Source organism: Panthera uncia (assembly GCF_023721935.1).
Source record: "Panthera uncia isolate 11264 chromosome D3 unlocalized genomic scaffold, Puncia_PCG_1.0 HiC_scaffold_8, whole genome shotgun sequence".
NCBI lineage: Eukaryota > Metazoa > Chordata > Mammalia > Carnivora > Felidae > Panthera > Panthera uncia.
Window position 1 is genome coordinate 4658925 of NW_026057586.1, and position 24644 is coordinate 4683568.

At 39.1% G+C, this 24644-nt stretch overlaps 1 protein-coding gene across 1 annotated transcript; it reads right to left on the minus strand.

Moving 5' to 3' along the window:
* Positions 1-4223: 4223 nt before the first annotated feature.
* Positions 4224-22804, minus strand: CD3H18orf63 (chromosome D3 C18orf63 homolog). The gene is made up of 10 exons (XM_049619592.1): positions 22713-22804; positions 20835-21003; positions 18728-18806; positions 16843-16899; positions 14629-14740; positions 14009-14050; positions 12122-12198; positions 6829-6938; positions 5912-6008; positions 4224-4298 (listed from the first exon to the last, which is right to left on the minus strand). The coding sequence occupies exons 2-10, from the start codon at positions 20966-20968 to the stop codon at positions 4278-4280; spliced, it is 729 nt and encodes a 242-aa protein (XP_049475549.1). The 5' UTR covers positions 20969-21003; positions 22713-22804; the 3' UTR covers positions 4224-4277.
* Between the last annotated feature and the right edge of the window lie 1840 nt (positions 22805-24644).

Below are 24644 nucleotides of genomic sequence, written 5' to 3' on the forward strand. Positions count from 1 at the left end.
CGAAATGACTGATCAAATGTGTTTTACTAAAATCTGGTTCTGTGTACTACGCCACCTGAGTGTTTCTTGATTAAAGTTGAACCATATGAGTGAAGTCATATGATATTTGTCTTTCTCTGACTAATTTTGCTTTAAGAGACAAAACAGATGAACATAAGGGAAGGGAAACAAAAATAATATAAAAACAGGGAGGGGGACAAAACATAAGAGACTCTTAAATATGGAGAACAAACAGAGGGGTTGTGGGAGTGGGGGTGGGCTTAAATGGGAAGGGGCATTAAGGAATCTATTCCTGAAATCATTGTTGTAATATAGGTTAACTAATTTGGATGTAAGTTAAAAAAAATTAAAAAAAAAGTTGAACCAGAATTCAGTTAAGCTTAGATCTAACCACAGGCTTGTAGGAAATATGAGGTTTAGAAGAATATGTTAACTTCAAATGACATGACCTAAGAAAGCAACAGTCAGTTCCAGAATATGGTACATTCTCCAGGGCAAATGGTCCAGTTCTTCCAGCAAATAACTGACATAAATAAAAGGAAAGTGGGGAAGGGGGTTGGAATATTATAGAATAAAAGAGACTTAAGAGATAACAACCAAATGAAATTACGTGGACCTTGATTGGATTATGATTTAAACAAAACCTCTAAAATTAATCTTTGAGATTAATAGGGAATTGGAATATGGGCTGATACTACATGATACTAAAGAATTATTGGATAATTTTTTAAAAGCTCCTGTCAGATAGAAATGCATACTAAAGTCTTTACAGATGAAACAACATCACATGTTGGGTTTTTTTTTTTTTTTAAGTTTATTTATTTATTTATTTTGAGAGATAGAAAGAGAGGGAGAGAGGGAGAGAGGGAGAGAGGGAGAGAGGGAGAGAGGGAGAGGGAGAGAGAGAGAGAGAGAGAGAGAGAAAGTGTGAGTTGGGGAGGGGGAGAGAGTCCCAAGCAGTCTCCACCCCGTCAGCATGGAGCCTGATGCAGAGCTTGAACCCACAAACTGTGAGATCATGACCTGAGCTGAAGTCGGATGCTTAACTGAGTCATCCAGAAGTCCCACATCTTGGGTTTCTTTTAAAATAATACTCCAGTTTACTCCCCACCCAAAAATATGTCAAAGAAGGGCTAGATGCTAGACATATGAGAGTTTGTTATAGTAATTTCTTTTACCTATCTTTGAGAATTTCAATCAGTTTATTAAAAAAATCTAGTCTGGTAAAGCACTCCTGTTAATTTAATGTTTTAAAAAGTCAGCTGAGTTTTATCAAATAGTCTGATCAATTTATTTTTTACTTAAAAAATTTTTTTTTAGGGGCGCCTGGGTGGCTCAGTCGGTTGAGTGTCCGACTTCAGCTCAGGTCATGATCTCACAGTTCGTGGGTTCGAGCCCCATGTCAGGCTCTGTGCTGACAGCTCGGAGCCTGGAGCCTGCTTCCGATTCTGTGTCTCCCTGTCTCTCTGCCCCTCCCCCGCTCGTGCTCACTCTCTCTCTCTCTCTCTCTCTCAAAAATAAACATTAAAAAAAATTAAAAAAAATTTTTTTTAATGTTTATTCATTTTTGAGAGACAGAGACACAAAGTTGCAGACGTGGGGAGGGGCTGGGAGAGAGGGAGACACAGAATCAAAAGCAGGCTCCAGGCTCTGAGCTGTCAGCACAGAGTCCAAGGCAGGGCCTAAACCTATAAACTGTGAGATCATGACCTAAGCCAAAGTCGGACACTTAACCGACATGGGGACTGAGCCACCTAGGTACCGCTATTTTCTATTTTTTAAACTTCCGCATTTTAGACTACCTGAATCTTAGAGCTAACATGTGGTGTAGCAATAACAGGAACTAACATTTACTGAGAGCTCACTGAGTACAAGGAACAGTTCTAGGTATTATCTGATCCTAAAGCAAAAAACAAAATACCGCAAAGTACCGTGAAGGACACGGTGACAGGTTGCTCAGATCCCCTTCACAGAAGGGCTGCTGCCCCCACTCCTGGGAGTTGGCCCCTGCATGGGCCAACCTACCTCATCATAGGACATGCCTGTCCCCGTGTGGTGCAAATCCAATGGCAGATGGAGGAGGGGGCACAAAGCTCTGGCTATTTGGATGATAAAAAACCACCATGATGAGCTGTTTTAGCCTTTGAGTTCCTCAGAAGGTTGGCCAAGGCTACCTGCTACCTGCTTTGCCTTTGACCTTCTCCCTTGACCCCATGTTCTTCCATCCTCACGTTCTGCAAGTGTGCCGGGTTCAGCCCCAGTAAACATCGCATGCACTAGACTCCAGTCCGCTTCCTAGAGAGCCCAATTTGCAACAAATGTTATTATCACCGCCACTACCATGCCTTGTTTTACAAGGCAACTGAGGCACAAGGAGATCAAATAACTTGCCTAAGCTTATGCACATAGTAAGGGTTCTAGAGCCAGAGCTCTTAACCACAGATGTAAACTTTCCCCCGTTTTGTGACTAAGAATCTGCCTCTGGGGTTTCAGTTCTAATTCTGCAATGTATTTAACTGTGTGGCTTTGGTTAAATTACTTGGATGCTCTGAGCTTCAGTTTCTTCTGCAAAACTTGGAAAACAATTCTTTATTCCAAGACTGTGTTTTTATGATTAACATGAAATAATACACATAAAAGCAGCTGGCACACAGAAGGCATTCAATAAAACTGAGAATGATAAATTCTTACTGTCAAGAGGAATATAAAGACCAGGGTTTCCAATTAAGTGTTGTTTTACATTGAAAAAGCAAATCTGAACAAGTATACTGTCCAGATTCACTATTTCTAAAACAGACATGGGATGGAATTAATTAAGTATTCAATAAATATACCCAATAAAAACGCATTATGTATTGACGTATTTTCTTCTTAATTCCACAGATATGGACTTGGCCAGCAACTAAACTTCTAAAAATGTTACGTCTGGGCAAAACTTACGATTCGTTATCATAAGGATGTCAGTTGGAATTGGTTCACTTTTCTTCGAAAATGGCCTTGGCTATTGGCCCTGACACCTAAATGGGCTGCCATGTTTTCACACCATTTACATGGGGTGTCCCTGAGGTGTCCCTGACTCAAGGGTACCAAAGCCCCATGCTCACCAGGGACAGAAAGTGCAGCCTGGTCTGAAAAGATAAATGGGGACTATCAGATACTAGCGCTGGCAAATGTAGTTGAGGATTGTAAGAGAATGACAATAGAAACAAAAACTGAAAGAATGCCACGAGCCACAGCAAGTCAATGCCACGGGAAACCTGAAATCATTGGAGCAGTGGAAACTACAATAAACAGAGGACACAGCGAACCAAGAAAAGAGATTAAGCAGACAATACAAATATTCATATAATTCATATTACAATTCAGACTACTCAAATTGTTCAAACTTTCTTCTTTCCCTTTTATGAAAACACAATTATCATTTATAAGAAAGATCATTGTTGAAATTTTTTAATGAAGTTTCCTTATATTTGTTTCTCAAAAACTTCCCTTTCGATTTTGTTATCTGTTGACAAAGAAATCATATTCTGGTGAGTGTAAAGATAGCCCAGAATACTTTCTTCACCAGTATTACTTAATTGCTGGTACTTCTTCACAAGATTTCACTTCCCGTATCCTCTTACAATGAAAACGTTATTGATTTAATTCGATTTCTGTAAACAGAATTATACAAAGGCTTTTTTCATCAACCAGACTCAAATGAAGTGGCAATTCAAAGTACACTTGGATTTGTATGAGGCGAATGTTTCCAAACTATACTATAAGATCATTTATTTATTGAAAAAAAAAAAACTTTTAATGAACATCTATTTTGTACCAGGTACTTGGTATAAGAAAATGAATATGATATTTGTCCTCCAGGAGTTCATGCTAAATTAGAATAGACCAGTAAGCAACTATTACTATATTACTATGTTAAATACAGTAATAACAATAAATGTCAGTGACAAATGATCAAGTACAATCACATCAAATAGCATTAGGGAAACACTGACCTGAGAGAAAAGAATTCTAGCACAATGGGCTAGGTAGTCCCTCACAGAGAGCAAGAGATCCAAGTAAGACAGGTGCATACTAAGTCTTGGAAAACTCAGTAGGATATGAAATCTCTTACCTGTACATGAGGCTTCATTAGTTCTTGTGTGTAGTAGCATGGTTTCGTTGTCATCTTTATGGGAAAGCCACATATATGAGGCAGTTTAGATTTTAAATCTGAAAGGAAACTTTGCAACACACCTTCCAAATCTACTCTTGGAAAGAACTGTATAGGCTGACTTCTAATGCAGCTGAGAGGGTATCTGAATAATGTTAACGAATAATAGAACAGTTTTTGTACTTAAGAGAGAGCAAATTCTATGGAATTAAAAAGTAATTACAATAGTAACTGTTAAAAGGCACACATAACTAAATCCTATTTTATACATTTCTTATTTCATATTTTCCAAAGCTAAAAGTATGTTTTATCACAGGGATCTTGATTCCTTCTATTTTAACACTCCAGACTGCTTATTGTGTCCTTATCACAGAGCTGGCAGACTAAGATATTCCAAAAATGATTTATAACAAAGACACTATGACCTTTATAGATTACAAAAATAAGTATTTATAATAAACAATATGCCGTAAAAATTCGGTACAGAGAAACAACACATACAGATTGTATTCAAGCTCCAAAAGCAGAGCTTTGAGAAAAGTGGTTACTTTTCTAATGAAAAATATTCTGAGGACTTGGAACAATGTCTTTGCATCTAATGAAAGGGAGCAGTTGATCTCTGTCAGCCTCAATTTTACATTAAGATTTGGGTTAGGAAGTGTAGAATGCAGAAAGAGAACATAATGGCTCTTCCTTCTTCCAGTCTGAAACTCTAGCAGGTCGGAATACAGAGACAGGAATGTGAAATCAGTATCAATTACAATTGAAGAGTTTCACCTGAACACATGTAATCATTATTAAATTTAAAATAATGTTAAGAAAGACATTTTCTTTTTTTTTAAATTTTTTTTTCAAAGTTTTTTATTTATTTTTGGGACAGAGAGAGACAGAGCATGAACAGGGGAGGGGCAGAGAGAGAGGGAGACACAGAATCGGAAACAGGCTCCAGGCTCCGAGCCGTCAGCCCAGAGCCTAACGCGGGGCTCGAACTCACGGACCGCGAGATCGTGACCTGGCTGAAGTCGGACGCTTAACCGACTGCGCCACCCAGGCGCCCCGAAAGACATTTTCTTAAATCATTCAGGTGCATTAAGTGCAAGTGAGATCCTCTAAATTTTGCCTGTGAGATGAAATAATCTTCCAAAAAGAAAAATCTCTGTTAAAAGACAAATTCTTTTAATTCCACCCTTTCAGTAATATCCAAAATGCCACTGGAGGGAGCCCCTGACTAAGGAGAATTCTAGGGTTATTTTCTAGGATTATTTACTGTCTACTAGCAATCATGTAAACATTTTTCTAGGTACTCTGAAGTTCCTTTTGTTGCCTAAAATGTTGCAATGGCGTTTAAGAGAAAAAACATCATTATTAAGCTCATCCTTAATTTAAAAAAACTAAGGAAAACAAGAAACACTCAAGCAGAAGAAAAGGAAGTTAGAGGGGAAAGCAGTTTCATTTAGATGCAGAGAAGACTGAAAAGGATGATGCACATCAGGGCCAGAAGCAAGACTGGATCATGAGGCTGGCAGGGGGCTTCTGTTATACATGATGTGTAAAGGATATGTGAAGATCCTTTCTCCTATCATTTTGAAGTAGATGCTGCAGTATATTTTAATATTTCCACAATCTTCTGGAAGTTTATAGCCATACTGAAAATTAAGAACCAAGCTGAAATTCTCTCAAGAGAAAGCTAAACTTGGGTTAAATCATAAGAAGCAAAATCAAATAGCTTCTAACATAATACACGTTTCTATTCCTTACCAGGTCATCCCAGTGCATCTGGAAATCTTCATATGAATGAAAAGGACAGTCAGGGGGTATGGTGTGAAGAATACTTATTATTTGTCCCCTTTTCATACTATGAAAAATAAGAGTTGATAAAATATTCTTGGATATCATTTTATTTAACTATGTAACTTAATTTAGGAAGTATTCAAAAAGATTTAGCAACTCTCTTTACATAAGTAAAAACTAATCATTTGCTCCTAGTTCCTAACACACACTGTAGTAAATCTCAACAACCAGAATTGTTAGGAAAAAGTGAAATTGAATTGATAAAAACAACATGCCAGTTATAAACACAAAATAATGACTAATAAAATGTTGCCACACAGAAGCGTGCCTATAACTGTTAGACATTAGGGAAAAGTCTATTAAGAGTTGAATGAATCAGAGTCAAACCCGTGTTCCCTATCTACCTCTTCCCTGCTTTGATGATTAAATTATCATGCATATTCTCTTAGTTAATTAAAGTTCTTTTTCCTAAGCAGGTTAAAATTTCATCCCAATAGTCCTATTTATATAAATAATAAGCCATTTTTCCCCTACAGATGGTACAATCTTAAAAAACAGCTCATGTCAAATGATAATGAATCATTAATTATACGTAAAGTTTATAAGGTTTTATTGATATTATAATAGTTGTAATTTCATAATGAGCTATCTAGAAATTTTACTTTTGTAAAAATTATATTTAACAAAAATTTAGTGTATAATAAAATTATTTTACTAATTTGATAAAGGAAATTGATGACTTCTGTAAGTATGACAACACTTTTCAAGTTACAAGTCAGTTTCAAAAATTCCTTTATACTTTCGTACACATTGATGTCGAAGCAAAATGAGAGAGAACCACTACACCTTGGACCCACCCCAGATGCTACAAATTGAAATCTCACCTTGGCAAAACGTAGCACCAGTTGCTTAAAATTGAATGTCCTTCAATGATGGCATTCTTGTTAGTATCAAAATCCTTGATAACACTCTGAGAAATATCAAATTCTCTTAGCTTTTAATAGAAATAAGATTTAATGCATTAGTCCTCAAAAGATTTTGTGAAACAAAAGGAACATTAAAAACACATATCTCACACACATGTGCACACAGTCAATTACAAAGTCGTGTTAAAGGCTTGGTTACATTGGAGGTGCATGACACCTCACATAATGCAATCAGTGTTTCAGTTCACCCTGCTTCTCTCTATACAACACATCACGTATTTTATGCTTTCTCTCACTTTCCAACCTCAATGCCTATCTTGTACTTATTTCAAATGGTTTTCAATGTTTTGGTGATGTTAGTTTATAGGAAGTTGAATTCTTTCTAAAGGAAGGTATTTACATTTTGTCAGAATAGCATCTTTACTAATTTTTTCTTTACTTTTAAAAATTTTTTTAACTGGAGAATGAGTCAGAGAGTTGTTCCTCTATTTGGTCTTTGGGAGGGAGAGCCAATACTCAACTCTCCTTCTGTATCCTTTCTCTATCTCCTGGAATGCTTTTCCTCTGGTCCTCAGGTGCCCTATCTGCAGGGTATTTAAGCTTATAGTTTGCCAAGAATTCTTCATTTACATTTCCTCACCCTCTGGGACATTTTAATACAGTGAGTCAAAGATAAGGAGGGACTTCGTTGAAGTGAAGAATAAAGTATTAATGTCCTCCTAAGAGGACACTGTATTAGGGTCAGAGAGAATGGTTCATAGTTTCATAATCCCTCATCCCCTTTTTAACATATCATCATACAGCTTTTGCGAAATAATGGCCTAACTTCATTCTCTACTGCTTTTCACTAAACTTCAACTAAACAGGCCAATTTTTTTGTTGTTGCCTAGATAGGTCATAACAATACACTTGCTGAAAGCATTGCCCTTACTCTGATTTATCTGAGTTCTACCAGTAAAAGCCTTATAGGCCTAGAGCTAGACCCATCTCCTCTATGTTCAGTGATTGATCCTTCTCTGAATTCTGACAGCGTTTATTAAGACTACTGGAAATGAGGGAACAGGGCAGAGCAGGAAAACATGAATGTAGAAACAGGAAGATAAGATGTGCTGGTTATGTTGTGAGGTAAGAGAGCAAAGACACTAAGAATGAATATTGTTCTGTGCACTGGAGATAAATCTTGCACTGTGACATGCTGTGCGTAAGAGATGAGTTGTCTAATCTGTGACAGAAGAAAGGATGGTCAGTACTGGGATGGCTATGAACATCAGGAAAGACTGACTACAGGTGAATAAGTAGATTATTTGAGAGAAAACAGAACCCAAAACTGAATCCAGAGAGGATAGATATGTCCAAATGTTCACAGTTTATGGGTTCTCATATACACCCACTTACATTAGCTTGAGTTTATATTCTTCTGCCTATCTCAACACTATTCAGAGACCCAAGAAAATTGCTGCAGAGACCTCCACGGTACCAGCACTTAAGGTCTATATTGGATTTTCTCAACACAGATTTTTCTGAAGACTGGAAAACTACCCAAGTGTTCACCATACACACCCCCCCAAAGACATTTAACCTCTTATATGTATTTACTTAACAAATATTTATAACATGTCCTTATGTGAACAGACCTTCACTAACAAGAAAGTACTCGGTAAATATCACTTCTTCCTTGTAACACCCATCTAAAGAATTTGGACTTTATTTTCTCTAAGCAATGTTGAGATACTAGAGATATTTAGGTTGGGGCTGTCTGTTTTAGGAAGAGAACTCTGCTGACACTGTGAAGAATTAGAGAGTAAATAAGAGGAAAGGCTAGAAAAAAGGCCAATATGGAGACCAATTTTAATAGTTTGGGCAAACAAGAGGGCCTAAATTAGAGCAATGGAAATGGAGAGAGAGGAAGAGATTTCAGAGATCAAGGGAGGCTTTAATGGCTGATTGGATACAGGAAGCAAGAGCCAAGGATAACTCTGAAGTCTGTAGCTGGGTAACTTATTGGCTGTTGATGCCAGTAACCAAGAATAAGTACAAAGGAAGAACACAGTCGAGGCGAGGGAGGGTGACAAATAAATAATTCAGTGTTACATATAACCAAGACTGCACATCATGAGTACACTCCTGTGACAGTTTCTGAGAGGGCAAGCTGCCAACTATACGAGAGTATTAGGGAGGTACCAGTGCACCAGCTCACCACTGAACTAGTTGAACCTGCTAAGGAAAAGACAGGCATGCTGAAAATGGAACCCTAGGGAATAGTAACACTTAAAGTGTGATAAGAGAAAGAAGAACCACGAATGAATGGTACGAAATTCTGGATAAAGCAATTTCAGGGAAATCAAATTTCAGATGATTTCAAGAAGGAAAGGGTAGAAAACACTGTCTAAGTTCCAAAGGTTTCAAATATGAATTCCCTCAAACATCTCCTTTTTCTCTGAACTCTAAAGTCATGTAGTTCCTACGACACTTAGTTTGATACTAGATTGTCAAACATGGTTGTTTAATTGTTGTATTTTTTTTTCAATACATTTTAAGTATCCACTCCTGTCAGGCTCTATTGGACGTACAAATCTGAGTCAAGAAACCTAAGGCTAGGTGAAGGAAGTATGATGCAGTGTAGAAGAATGAACAGAGTCAAAGGAAAAACTGTAAATCCTGAATCTCTTTCTTACTACCCTTCATGACCCAGAGCAAGTTACTTAACCTCTGTCCCAATTTGCTTCCGTAAGGGGAATGAAAGTATAGAAAATAAACTAGAAAGGGGTGAGATGATAAACATCCTCCTCCTCACTTTTATTCCCCTCACCTGACCTATAACCAATACTAGATTTTGATAAAAGGAAAATTCAATGTAATTATCTTTTAGTCTACATGGGGAACAAAGACAAATAAGGCAAAACCAACACTCTCAAAGGGATTACAACTTAGTAGGAACACAGACATGTATGAAACCAATTTTTATAAAGGAATGTGAAAAATGCCATATCAAAAATTTAGGTACAGTGAGATTTAGAGGAGCTAATGATCAATTATAATTTAGGGAATCAATAGAACAAGTGTGCGTTGAATACATAATGTTGAGTAGAAGACAGAAGTACATCTTCTCCATTTCTGGTGTTTGCTTCCATGTTGAGAAAGCTCTAACACATATTCCTGATAGCTCCCTACCCTTTCATTCATTCCTCCCTAGGGCAGATGGGGTGACTTACCTGGTTGATAAAATTGGGACAATTCCTTCTTCCTCCTCTTGGGAGCTGGCCTGCTGGCAAAGAGTAGTGTACTGCATTCTGTCATATTGGGGTTGGTGCCTGATCTCCCAAGGGAGCTCTGGGTTTCCACTACTCTCATACATAGGTGGGGAATCTACTTAATTCTAGGGTTCAGATAGGCTACATTCTTTAACAACTGTTTTTTTTTTCAATAATAAACAGTGTGACCATATATGAATTAAATAAAATGGAGACCAAACTTGAAAAAACCAGTTAAGCCATGCAAGTAAAACCTAATTTAGCTCATTGTATAACAAGTGAAATTTAATTTCAATTATTTCTTGTAAATACTCTAAAAATCATAAAACTTAAATTGTTTTCCAAAACAGAGTAAGATAATAACTTTTAACCAGTTACCTGTCATTTTGAAAACTCCATTACTATAACCAATTATTATAAAGATAAAATAGTTTCCACATTTTCATTATATAAGCTGTCCTGTCACAACACCCTTCTGAGCTTTATTCCACTGTTGGCTTGAAGACTCCTGGTTCACAAATTATTCTTTTATGTGCAATAAATACAATAAATACAACTTTAACTGATCTGATTTTACTTTTAACAGACTCCAGTTCATACAGGTTGGGCCAGTACTCTATTAGGTTAGTGCCCCTTTCACTCTCAAAAGTATCCATTTTGGACCATAAATTATATTCTCATCCTAATAATAAAGGTGGTATTCTGATTTCTATATGTCTTATTCTTCTTTGTCAATCTCTAATTGATTCGAAACTCGGGTATATAAAACACAAGTATAATCTATAGAAAATTCAAAGGGCAGTAAAGCATGATATTAGTCCTTAAGAAGCTTATTATAAAGTAAATTGGCAATATGAAAAATGAGTATAATTATAATAAACACACAAATAAGTATGTGAGTATGCTTCATAATAGCATGAAGGTTTAAAAGAGGCTGGGAGGTCACCATGGCTCCAGGCTTTGGGACGTTTCCTCTCAGTACAAGATATTCATGTCATGCTGTCCATTCCATTTATTTTTATGCAGGTCAGTTTCCCTATTTGCTTACACAATTCTTAAGGGCCAGAAACTAGATCTTATTTACTTTTGACTTGCCTAGTGCCTCAATATAACAGGTAATCAAAAAATTAAAGAGAAATATGAATGGAGTAGCATTGGAGCTGGCTCTTAAAATATGAGTATGATCTATAACTAATCAGAGGGTCACTCTAAGCAAAGGAGGAGTCATCCGTCTCAACTTGGACACTACTGACACTTTGGGCTGGATAACTCTTTGTTAGGGTGGAGTTATAGTGATATCCCACGCACTATAGGATTTTTTAGCAGCATCCCTGACCTCAAACCACTAAACGCCAGTAGCAACACAACCCTCCCCCTTTGTCATAATCAAATTTTTCTCCAGACATTACCAAATATCTCCTGGGGAGCAAAATCATTCATTTCCTTCTCCACCCCCCCTCTACTGAGAACCACTGAAACAGAAGAAAGAAAATAATATTTATTGAGTTACTATTAATCTGTGTCTATGCTGGGTGTTATGAGAATTAGTAAAAGAAAAGACATATCCTTCTACTAGGAAGGCAAAAACCATTATAAGAAAATAGATGCAAAAAAAATGCTACTAGAATGCTAATGAGGGGATATGATATTTAGTATGAACCGAAACAGTGCTTTTAATATTTGGAGGTGGAAACAGAGGCAAGTAGTGAATGCTGAGGCAAGGGAGGGTTGTGGAGAGTCTTGAAAGTCATCTAAAGAGATTTTTTGAACAAGAAAATATGATTAAATCTGTGTTAAGCTGACAGTATGTTGTTTTCTTTGAGTAAAAGATTTAGAACAATATCAACATATTAAGCATTTAATACTATGGATATTGATAATAAAAAGCTCTTATCACTCTTCTTATTAAAAACCAAAATCTACTAGCATGTTGGTAATAATAATAGTACATTAAGTATATAATAAATCTAGTAAATTATAGAAATCAAAATATGTGGTACCTCAGGTGGTGGCAGTCTGATTGTGTAAGCTTCTATACTTAGACAAACTTGAGTTTCAGTTACATTGATGTCTAATACTGAAAATAAAATATTTAACTGTGAATTTTATAGAACTATTACCCCCATCTTATCAAGTTAACTATTTTAGTAATGAAAGAAAGGACTTTAGCTTAATTTATCCACGTTAGAAACTCAGTTAAGAATATGTATTTTTTCCTCACGTGGTAAAATTTTTAAAAATCACCATATAATAATTGAGAGTCTGCAGATGAGACAGAGGCCTGAAACAACACTGATATATGGCCATGTATGTGTTGAGGGGTCATAGGGCAGGGTTACAATAAAACAGCGAGTCATCCTACAGTTGAGTGAAAAATTCAATAAATACCTTTTACAAGCCTTGTGTCTATTATTATATATTATATGTGAAAAATGGACACTGTCTTCTTAAATCAGGAGAGGTACCACGCAGAGCTCCTCACTTCATAGTCTTTTCCTAACAAATGCTTATCAATATACCAGCAGATAAAATACAGATTTCATAGAGACCCAAAGCTTCTACCTTGCTTTCTCATAATCAAAATTACTTATGTAAGTCAGAGAGTGGTTATCTTGGGAAGGGGTAGTACCTGGATGAAAGCATGAGGGGATTTCCAGGGAACTGGTTATGTTCTGTTTCTTGATCTGAGAACTGGTTATGAGGATATGTGTAGTCTGTGAAAATCCAATGAGCTATATACACTTAACAATTTGTCAGTTTTGCTGTAGAATATTACATTTGGTAAAACTAAAAGAAAAACTGTAATACAAGAGTGAGGGATTTTGCTCTCCTAAACTTTTATCTTTAATCTCTGGCAGCTATAGTCTCTTGACAGTGGGGATGAAACTGAATTTCTGTAATGAACCCATTTGTCCAGAGCTAGAGCACAGTGACTGCCACTGTGCAACTTAAAAATGAAACCAGTGTAAGGAAGGCAAATAGGCTTCAGCCTGAAAGTTAACTCAAAGCGAATAGTTCTGGATTAGAGGTGCTAGCTCAGGATTTAAGGCGATGAACAAATTGTGGTGAAAGCTACCATGATTGATCAATGTCTCCTTGGATTTAGGATTTCCACCTCTCTGCTCTCTCTAGACTACTGTTTAGGAACAGGTCTACCTGCCCAACAGCCATGCTTATCAATAACAAATTAGACTGTACTGTAAACTGTGTATTTTATTTATTTATTTATTTTTTTTTCCAACGTTTTTATTTATTTTTGGGACAGAGAGAGACAGAGCATGAACGGGGGAGGGGCAGAGAGAGAGGGAGACACAGAATCGGAAACAGGCTCCAGGCTCCGAGCCATCAGCCCAGAGCCTGACGCGGGGCTCGAACTCACGGACCGCGAGATCGTGACCTGGCTGAAGTCGGACGCTTAACCGACTGCGCCACCCAGGCGCCCCTAAACTGTGTATTTTAGATCATCTTTGTCTCTTTAGACAATCTTTCTTTACTCTTTTAAGGAGAAGAATTGCGTTCTCATAAGAAATAAATCTTTTCCTTACAACGATACTAACAATTTTTAATTATATGATTCTGGAAACTATACATTACAAATGCCTGTAGAATTAAATTCCTTCAGGGTCATAATTTTAACTAAGTAGAGAAATTAAAAATGTAGATTTTATTCCAATTAAGAGAAGTTAGCTTTTTCTCTTATAGGTAAGAACATATATTTTGACCCAGAGGTGATGTCCTGGGTAAATTGTGATTATATTAACAACCGATTCAATTATGACATAACCTAATCATTGATTGTAACAACCCAACGATCTGTAACATTGTTTTATTTAACAACTGTTGACCATATTAATGTTTTATCTATTGGCTTATACATTTTTACTTACCAACAGCACTTTGCTTTCCCATCTGAGAAAGAAATTCTCGTCCTTAAAAAAATTCATAGGACATGCTTTATTATTATAACTTATAAATCATGCTTGATAAATAAAATCTTTTTCTGTGTAGTTATCAAAGCTAAGCAAAATATTTTAAAATGCAGTTTTACACAAAGGAATATCTGAAGACAGTTCGGAAAAAAATACAATCACTCAAAAAGTATCCAAGTTCAGAAATTCTTCTTTTTAATATTTATTTCCGGGCATAAAATACTTAGAAAATGGACAGACCTCAACACAAAATCCAGAAGAGCCTTTTGATTCCAACAATGTTGGTAATTTGTATTCATTTTATCATAATTCTCCATAACTTATAGTTATTCCTTTCCAAACATCAAGTATTATATAATTTTTAAAAATTATTTGAAAAAACATCAGTGGCCTCTGGATACCATCCTAGGTAAGGAGAGGACATTTATATTGTTGTGGACTTGCCTAAGAAGGCTTAGTTGGGGTGAAACTTTAAAAACTATTCCCTAAAAATGATATATCTTGAAATTTAAAACAGATGCCCATAATAGAAATAATCTAGTTCAGAAACCCCTGATGACTGAAAGAGATAAAGTTACCTTGCACCAAGAGATGGCCAGTTTTATTCCAGGCTGGAGCAAGCCTAGCCATGAGTGAGTATGAAAGGCAGTTTTGAAGAATTACAGGGATTACTCTCTGTGGAGCCTCCACCTAAACATATTAAAGAAAAAACATGGGCAAATTCACAGCAATTGGCATGCCCCTGTAAACTCAAAGAAAATGTTTGTTTAGATCACCACCAAACAAACTGGGTTATTTTGGATATGAGTTATAGTCATCACTATAGGTAATCCTATCTTGTTCTAAAGCTAAAGAAGTGTTAAAACATATTTGCTTTGAAACCAGGAAGACTATCATGCTACAATGCCCAAATTCTCCCTCCTTATCCTGGCCCAATAAACCTAAAGTTTTGAACTCCTGTGCTAGGTAGGACCTTACACTTTACTTTGTATTTTGCTTTGCACAGAGGAAACCAGCCCAGAACTATACTATAATAATTTTCCTTGTTGTTCACTTTAATTCAACATCAGAAAACAATTAAATACTTACATAGGCACACATGAAACCAGCACCCTGTCTCTACTTGTAGAGAATTTTGAAAAATCACGACTTTTACTTCTGAGTAGTAAGAAGTAATAGGCTCAGATTTATCCTCCCCCTAGAATAACTAAAAAACTGGGCAAGTTATATAAAACAATGGTTCACAAGACACTGGGCATCTAGCAATAAAGACGAGCAATCCTTAAGAGATGGGAAACCTACAATTACCCGCTGTGTATTGATTAAGGAGGGTTTCTAGGCTGTGGTGCAGGGAAGGAGAACCCTGGAAGAGCCATGGGTTCCTTCCATTGAGGAGCCAGCTGAGAGTCCAAGAAGCCAAGTGAGCTGGTGTTGAGGGCAAAGCATTAGAGGGAGAGAACTGAACAGAGAGCAAACTCTGAGATCAGCAGAGTCCGTCTTGACTCATCAGCTAAGTACGGATTAGCACGTGCATGTAAGGAAAATACCCAGGGCTGAGGAAAGAACCAAGGTTGTTTTCTATACAAATATCCTTGCAAATATAGCCTAGAAGAAGATGCTGCCACTGCCTCTCTTAGCAAGACATGCCAAAGAGAATTGTCTCCCAAAGATTATTTACCCCTCATTTTTGTGACCTTTTGGTCTGGCGAATTTTCCCAAGATATAAGTAACTAATTTGCTGGCAAGGAAGAAGACCAAATCTGTTCAATTTGTTTCACAGATATTTTAATTAAGGATACTATCAATAGGACTTCAAGCAGCAGGATGAGGCCAACTTGCAACATTAAACTCAAACATGAACTCAGAGAAAGACCATATTTGGGGCCATAAAATAAGCCTCAATAAATTAAAAAAAGGTTCAAGTTATACAAAACATGTTCTCTAACTACAATTAAATTAGAAAACAATAATAGAAGTATCCTTGGAAAATCCCCAAATATATGGAAACTACATAACACATTTCTAACCCATAGTTCAAAGAAGAAATCAAAGGAGAATTAGAGAAAAAATAAAAACAAAACATATATTTTACAGAAAATCTGTAGCACTAAATGTCTCTATATTAGAAAAGAATGTTCTCAAATCAATGACCTCAGCTTCCACCTGAAGCAACTAAAACATGAAGAGTAAACTAAATCCAAAATAAGCATAAGAAAACAAACAATGAAGACCAAAATGAATTATCAATGACATACAAAACAATAAAACAGCTGAGAAAATCTACAAAACCAAAAGCTTGTTTTTTGTAATCAACAGGCTTGCTAAGCCTCTAGGAAGACTGATTAGGGAGGGGGGAAAAAAGACACACGTTACCAGTATCAGGATGAGAGAGCTAACATCACTACAGATTCTACAGCAAAGGAAATTAACGGAGTATTAGAGGCAACTTTATGTCAGTACAAGTGACAAGTTAGATGAAATGAACACATTCCTTGAATTAGATAACTTGAATAGTTCTATTATCTATTAATGATATTGAAATTATAGTTAAAAACCTTCCCACAAGGAAAATGCCTGACCCTGATAATTTGATTGATGAATTTTATCAAGAATGTATGGAAGAAAGAATAAAAATTCGACACAAACTTCAAAAACCAAAAAGGCAGGTTCTTTCACATGCATGGCAATAACTTATGAGAAAGATACTTTAAGTTTTGTTTGATGACAAAAAGAAGTTGAATACAAAATCATTATAAATAGTATTTGGAATTATTATTCTCTTAAGAACTTACTTTAGCTCCGTGTTTTTCAATATAGGCATTAAGTTTTCCAGCTTTATAAAATGTTATCTACAACAACAAAACAACAAAAATCCACATTTATAAAAATTACTTAAATATACTATTAATTAAAGAAATACAAAAAGAATTTAAACATTATACAGCAGAGGACACATCATCAGGCCATCATCCTAACAGTTCCTATGTGTTGGAGAAGCAAGTGATAATCATTCTCTCCCTAAAACAGAATCTGTAGGTACATTCTCAAAGTTAAGAAAGCCTTTTTGGGAGTGATACAAACCTAGAAAAGGAAAAGGCTAATACATTTCTATAATATTTAACATCTCTCTTAATACACAGTAAATTTCTAGGCATGAATAAAGAAAATGGACACAACTGTAAGAGCAAGAGAAAGTTCAAAAGGCCAAAGTGCTTTACTAACCATGAAAGAGACAGAAATTCAAAGAAGATACTATTTTTAACCTAACAGATTGGCAGATATGTAAAGGCTGCTAATATCTAGTGTTTATGAGGATATGGAAATATAGGTTCTCTCAATATACTCTTTATGAAAATGCCATCCAGCACAAGCTTTTCAGAGAGTAATTTAGCATTATCTAGATTATAGTATAAAATGTATAAATGTATATAGTATAAAATGCACTGCAATCCCTCTTCTAGGAATTTGACCCATAGAAACTTCCAGACCAATAAAAATGATATAATTTCAATGATGCTTTCTGAAGCGCTATAGTAGTACAACTAGAAATTCAGATGTGCATTAGAAAATATTAACTAAATTATTATACACCAATACAATAAAATATTTCACAGCCTCAACCATGAACCAGAATAACATCCAGGAGAGGCTGTTCAAGGGGAAATGGATGGCAAGTTTAAAATAGTATGTGTAATAATTCCATTTTCTACTTTAAGTATAAAAAAAATTATGTAATATCTTTGTAAGAAAGCAAAACATATTTTTATATGCCTGCTTTCCTCTTAGTATTCTTGCCAAGATTAGGATATTTGAATTTATGAGAACTCTGAAACAATGTCCTCCTTGTTCCATAAAGATTTTCAGGTAGAAAAGAACACAAATAAGAGTTATTAGTGTTTACTTGTCTACAAACAGCTTATCCTTCTTAAAAATGATATCAAGAATGAAAAGATAAGATGAATATATAACCATATAACATAGAAGAAAAAATAAAGGAAATTATTATTCTCTTAAGAACTTACTTTAGCTTAAGTAAGTTTCTTCTATGTTACTTTATTGATAGCTTATTAATATTAATAAATGTTCATTTCACTGGATTCTGAGGAATTGAAATCTGAGAGTAAGAGGATATTTTCTCAAAGATTTTTGACAAAAATCACAGAATAACATAATTTTTATAAAGATTTTTGGCATTTCATTATCATTCCCAGTAACATACAGCACTGGGAAAATTCATTCTAATTTTATTAAGTGTAAAAAAAAATTTTAAATACAGTTTCCAAATTAAAAACACTGTCGATCTAAGTCCTTTAAAAACAATTGGACATATGTTGGAATGGGAAACGTCTTCCTTTACTTTAATGGAATTCTAAGGAAAAAAATATAAGAAAAATATTAAGCCCATGCTATTTTCAAAAAATTATGCTATATTATTTTACTCATTAATAGTCTTTATCTTAGTATTTATGACAGAAAAAAAATATTAAATTAGAACCATGAAAATGAATTTTAAATATCAGGTATATCAAAGTTAAAGTCTATAATTGATTCACTCAAACTATAATACAGGTAATTTGGCTTCATAAACCACATTCAATTTGAGCTATAATTAATTCTCTTATCAATATTGCTCCCAATAATTAGTAATAACACTTCATAAAATTTTAAAATACTAACCGCCATCACTACCCAAATTTGGTTTAATATTCCAGGCACAGGTGATGCAAGAATATCTTGGTGCAAAAACAGCAATTGCCTGTGGAGATGAAATGTATTAATTGTAAAGTGGATTTGCCCACTGTCTGGTTTCACTTTATCAGAACATTTAGAAAATTGCTTAGTTCTATTCAAAAGTTTACATTTCTTCTAGGGAAGGACTGTGCTATAGACTTCTGCATCTCTCCTCACACTTAACATGGTAACTTGAATATTTAGGTATTCATCCAAGATTTAAGAATGTTAGGTTCCAAATATTGATATTAATATGAAAACATGTCCCTGCATCTGAGTTTCCCAATCTCTTTCATCTGTGAACTTAGATTCCTCATTTAAAACTCCGTTTCTGTCCAAGTATAGATTTGAAGATGTCTAAACATTGTTAAGAATCCAGCTCTTTTAACTTCTGTTTCTTCTGTTTTCCTTTTTTTAAGTGGTGATCAGGAGGCATTAGAGACAAGACTATAAGGATTCATCTATCAGTGAAGTTACCAAATACTTCACCGTTACAACTATCGACTGGATGCTTTTCCTTTAAAAAGAAAACGTTTTCCAAGCCAAAATGAAGAGGGTGGTTGTTTCAGTTTAGCATTCAACAGCCAAATGAACTCATAACAAAAATCATCACAATTCAAATTACCATCAATTTTGTTTCAAAGATCAAGGAAAAGGTGGAGAAAACACAAAAGGGACTAGAAACGGAAGAATGAAAAATTTCAAAATTCATCATCAGGAAAACAAACTTTAAAAGACATGAGTGTGTGTGGGGGGAGCGGGGAGGGGTTTCCTCAAAAAGTAAGATGGGCCAACCTGTTTGTCCTCAGAACGCGGGTGCAGAACCAAGTGCGGCAAGCACTTGAATTTGCAGTGCCTGCCTTTGTCTGACATGGTGAAGTCTCCTCTCAATCTGTTCCAGCCTCTTTGTCAGCTACTGGGACTGAGTCAAGACATCCCACTCTGTGGGCATGGTTTGAGAGTAAACAGCAGAAAATCTCAGGTTTTCCACTATTTGTTTCCAAAAGGAGTCACAGGTAAATGTTCAATAGGTTTCAAATTACACCTTAGCAGGAAGGGTACAGGCTCCTGGATGCACTTGAGTGGGAGAATATACAAAGGGAAGAAGGAAAGTTTTGTAATTAAGAACAAAATGGTAGGACAACTCGCGAGTGTCTTTATTTCTGGCTCCTAGCAATATTCTGTTTGCTCCTCCCCAAGAAAGGCAGCTACAGATGTAATCTTGTCACGCTTTCTAAGAGTCCTTCTTTGAGTGCCTCAAACAAGTTAGGGGACTAATACACGCTGGGTCCTCAACAATCATGGAGTTATACTTTAGGCTTCAACCAAGCTGTTTTTCAGACTACCTTGGGTCAGATATTTCAAGATAGTTCTTGGAGAAACAGTCTTCAGAAGTGATCTTATGCTGACCCGAAAATTAAGAGAAACTGTCATCTGGGGTGCCTGGGTGGCGCAGTCGGTTAAGCGTCCGACTTCAGCCAGGTCACCATCTCGCGGTCCGTGAGTTCGAGCCCCGCGTCAGGCTCTGGGCTGATGGCTCGGAGCCTGGAGCCTGTTTCCGATTCTGTGTCTCCCTCTCTCTCTGCCCCTCCCCTGTTCATGCTCTGTCTCTCTCTGTCCCCAAAATAAATTAAAAACGTTGAAAAAAAAATTAAAAAAAAAAAAAGAGAAACTGTCATCTGAACTGTTTACAGTATCTCCTAAAGTGTCCATAAACAGTAGGTACTCAATAAATATTTATTAATTTCTATCTCTAAGTTTTGGGGAGTCTGATCTAATTCATCAATGTCCGTAAAAAATTTAAATTAAAAACATCACACAAGAAGTCACAAATACAAAAACTCAATAGTGTGATATTCCATCTCAAGTATTTTAAGTCCTTCCCCAAATGTAATCCGATATACCTGGTCAGAAGAAAACTGAATTCCTTTATTTAAAACTATATACACAGATTGAGCAGAAGAGTAGTTTGCTTTAAAGGAGATACTTCTAAAACACTGCGTATACATCTCAAAAAATTTAGAAAGCCTCAGTCATAAAGTGTACTTTTTACCTGCACATCTTCATTTGCGTACTCCTAATCTCAGTATCCGCCACCCCATTACTCAGTATTATCCTGACAGCACAGAGTTTGTGTAAATCTGGAGATGTGATGAAGAACAATGACTGCTGCCTCGAATCATTCATATTTTCCTGTTGACTGAATGTCTCAGCTACCAGGCCTTTAAAGATAAACAACAATAAAGCGGTTATAAATTCTCTTACCAATACGGATTTAATACCAACCCACCACAGAATATTTGATATTGTGTTGGAATAAGTCAGCAAAAACAAATGAACAGACTTCAGCATTTATATATTACTAACATCTTAAGAATTTTTTACCTGCTAGAACTTTTTGGTACAGGTTTTATTAAGATATAGTGCAAATAACCTCCAACACATCTATTTATATTATACAATTCAATGGTTTTTACTATGTTTGCCGTTATGCAACCATCACAGTACACATTAGAAAATTTTCATCATTTCAAAAAGATAGTCTAGAATTTTAAGCCCGAAGTTTTATATCCTAAACAATTTGAATATAATAATACGAAAACCAGCTATTTAAATGCCTCCTCTAATCTAGGTACTAGATGTATTTCTATCACATTGTCTTTATTTAATAAACTTCTCTAATGTTCCTATTTTTTTTTAACATTTATTTGAGAGAGAGAGAGAGAGAGAGAGAGAGAATATGACAGGTGAGGGGCAGGGAGAGAGGGAGGCACAGAATCCAAGGCAGGCTCCAGGCTCCGAGCTGTCAGCACAGAGCCTGATGCAGGGCTCGAACTCACGAGCCGTGAGACCATGACCTGAGCCGAAGTCAGATGCTGAACCGACTGAGCCACCCAGGCGCCCCTGTGTTGTGCATATTTTAAAGAAGTCCAGTCAAAGACACAGGCGAAAGTTTGTGATTCGCTACTTTTATTTCTAAAACACATTTCCCACGAAAATGACTTTGTCGTTCTTCCTTTAAACATCTTCTGGCAGATGGGGCGCCTGGGTGGCTCAGTCAGTTAAGCCTCTGACTCTTGGGTTCCACTCAGGTCACGATCTCCGGGTTTCTGAGTTCCACGGGGCTCTTTGCTGTCAGCCCGTGGGCTTCAGATCCTCTGTCCCCATCTCTCCGCCCCTCGAGCAGTCCCCCTCCTCTTCCGCCTGTCTTCCAAGACTAGCCAGAAAAAAGCACGCAGACCGCACTGCTCTGTTCAGGAGCGCGCAGAAATCTGGTTATCGAGTTCGCGACCAGGACAAGTCGCAGATAGAGAGCGTCTTCTCTTTTCCCCCCCCCCGGATACCCTGCCGCCGGCGCTCACATGTTGTACGGGAACCGCGGTACCACACTGCCCTCCTGCTGCTCGGGGCGATCACCCAGCAGCAGGGGCCCGCAGGGGCCCGCCCTCGACAGCTCGCAGAGCCCACTAGCAAGCAAGCCTGGCGCCGGGGCCGGGGTCTGAGCAGCCCTCGGCCTGTGGGGCCCGCTGGGCCAAACTGCGGCCCGGAGGCTAGAGGACCGCGGTGGAAACATGGCCAAGGCCTTCATTCGGCTGAAATCCAGGGTGTAAGCGCCGACCCTGTGACTAACGCGTCAAAACAGGTGCCCTGAAGATTGGAACCTGGGGCCCGTCCTCCCCCCGCCACCTCCGCCATCACCACTGGCCCACAAGGTCGGCTCGCGCTGCTCCGGGCGCTGGCACGGGGTCCCCCCTCCCCCCCCCGCCGCCGCGGATCGCTTCCTGGCGGGGAACCACGTCCGGGAGCACGTTTGTAAAATGCGTGGAAGCCACGGCCTCCCGAGGGAGAAGCACGAGCCTTCTCCCTTCTCGCGGGAGGGGAGACGGCAGGGCCTGCAGCGGCCTCCCCGCTCCCTGCCCGGCTCCCTCACCCCGATGTCTCCCGGTCGGCCCGGGTTCGCCTTCGAGGGCCGTTCGCCTCCCGGCCTCAGGGCGCGCGCTCCTCGGCCGCCTCTCCCGCGCTCCCCTCTCCGCCCTCCCAGCGTGCCCCGCGCACCACACGCTCCCGGCGTGCCCCGAGCGTCCCGGCCTGCGGCGTGTCACGTGCGCAGCCCGCCGCACGTATCGGGTGCTCCCGGCGTGCCCCGGGCGCCCAGCGTTTCCCGCCTACGTTGCTGACGCCGGCGCCCGCCCGGCGTCCCGGCCGGTCCGGGAGGGAAGGGCCGGGGTTGACCTCCGTGGGGCTCAGGCGCGAGGCCCGGCGGCCCCGGAGGAAGCGTACAGCCGTGTGGGCGGAGTGCGGCCGCGGGGGAGCCGCAGGCGCCGAAGCCGCGCGGGCCGCTTTCCCGGCCCTCACAGAGGCAAGCGAGCCTTTTGCGTCGCCCGCAAGGCCCGCGGTGGACGCGTCGGCCCTGGCCGGAACGTTCTGCCGCGTGCCGCGGAGGGGCGGCAGGGCGCAGGCGCCTTAGGCGAGCCTCCCTTCCGTTTGACAGGTATTTATTAAGCGCCTGCCGTGTGCCCGGAGCTTTTCCAGGAGTTAGCGACGGGGCGTTAAGCAAACAGCGTTCTGTGGCGTCGTGGACCTCACACGTTGCTTGCGTCTCACAAGTTCCGGTTCCTCGAGGGACAGGAAATGGGATAAAGGAGCAACATGGGAGATGGTGCCAGGCGCATGGGAGGAACATAACGCGGGCCGGGAAGACGGAGTGTGGGGAGAGGCGGTGACAGAGGCCAGCAGGCCTCGTGGAGCAAGCGGCACGGGAGTAAGACATGAAGGCGGTGGGAGTGGGTGGCCACTCGGATGTTAGGGGACAAGGTTGAGGGGGAGAGGGGAGCGAGGGCAAGGGCCTGAGGCAGGAGGTGACCAGGGGCGCAGTGGGTCCGGAGAGGTTGAAGCCGAAGCCGGACAGAGGGCATCAGGCCCAAGCTGTGCATGTTGCAATAGGCGCACCGGGCTGCTGTGCTCAGAGGGGGGCTGCTGGGGACACAGGGACAGGGAGGAGAGTGGTCAGGAGGCAATGGCAGGAATCCGGGAGAGAGAGGCGATGTGCTAGGTTCAGGAGAGGGCCGACGAGGTTGGATTGGGCTGTGAAGCTACTTGAAGTTGTGCCTAATTCTTTTTGGGGTTTTTTTAGGTTGATCTGGAGAGACAGAGACAGAATCGGCGGGGGGAGGGGCAGGGACAGAGAGGGAAAGAATCCTGGCAGGATCCAAACTGTCAGTGCGCAGGGCCTGATGCGGGGCTTGAGCCCAACGAACGCTGAGATCATGACCTGGGTGGGAATCAAGGGTCCAACACGTAACCGACTGAGCCATCCAGGCGCCCCAAGATACTTGAAGTTTAATACATTTTGGACATGGTATGATGTGGGGTCTGAGAGAGAGGAGTCAAGCTTAACTCCAAGGTTTTTGTACTAATGACTTGGGAGGATAGGGTTGCCATCATCTGAGAGGGGGATGACCGTGGGAGGAGCAAGTTTGGGGATGAAGATCAAGAGGAGTTCCGTTCTGGACATGTTGACCTTGAGAAGTGAAGAGGAGGAGGTCTGGGGAAAGATGTGTGTGTAATAGATGGTATTTAAAACCCCGAGGGCCGCCTGGGGGGCTCGGTCGGTTAAGCCTCCAGATTCGGCTCAGGTCATGATCTCACAGCTCCCTGAGTTCAAGCCCCGCGTCGGGCTCTGTGCTGACAGCTCAGAGCCTGGAGCCTGCTTCCGATTCTGTGTCTGTGTCTCTCTCTGCCCCTCCCCTGCTCACGCTCTGTCTCTTTCTCTCTCAAAAATCAGCGTTAAAAAAAAAGCTAATCTTAAAAGAATAAAAGAAAATAGAGCCACAAGACCAGATCACCGAGAGAGTGTAGGAAG

What these genes read in the sequence shown, in the direction of transcription:
- CD3H18orf63 (XM_049619592.1), bottom strand. Translation starts at nt 20,968, where the DNA reads ATGAATGATTCGAGGCAGCAGTCATTGTTCTTCATCACATCTCCAGAT. An exon ending in ACGCAAATGAAGATGTGCAG is followed by an intron (nt 18,807 to 20,834) that starts GTAAAAAGTACA and finishes TCATCTCCACAG; the next exon opens with GCAATTGCTGTTTTTGCACC. An exon ending in AGATGCACTGGGATGACCTG is followed by an intron (nt 4,299 to 5,911) that starts GTAAGGAATAGA and finishes AACATTATTCAG; the next exon opens with ATACCCTCTCAGCTGCATTA.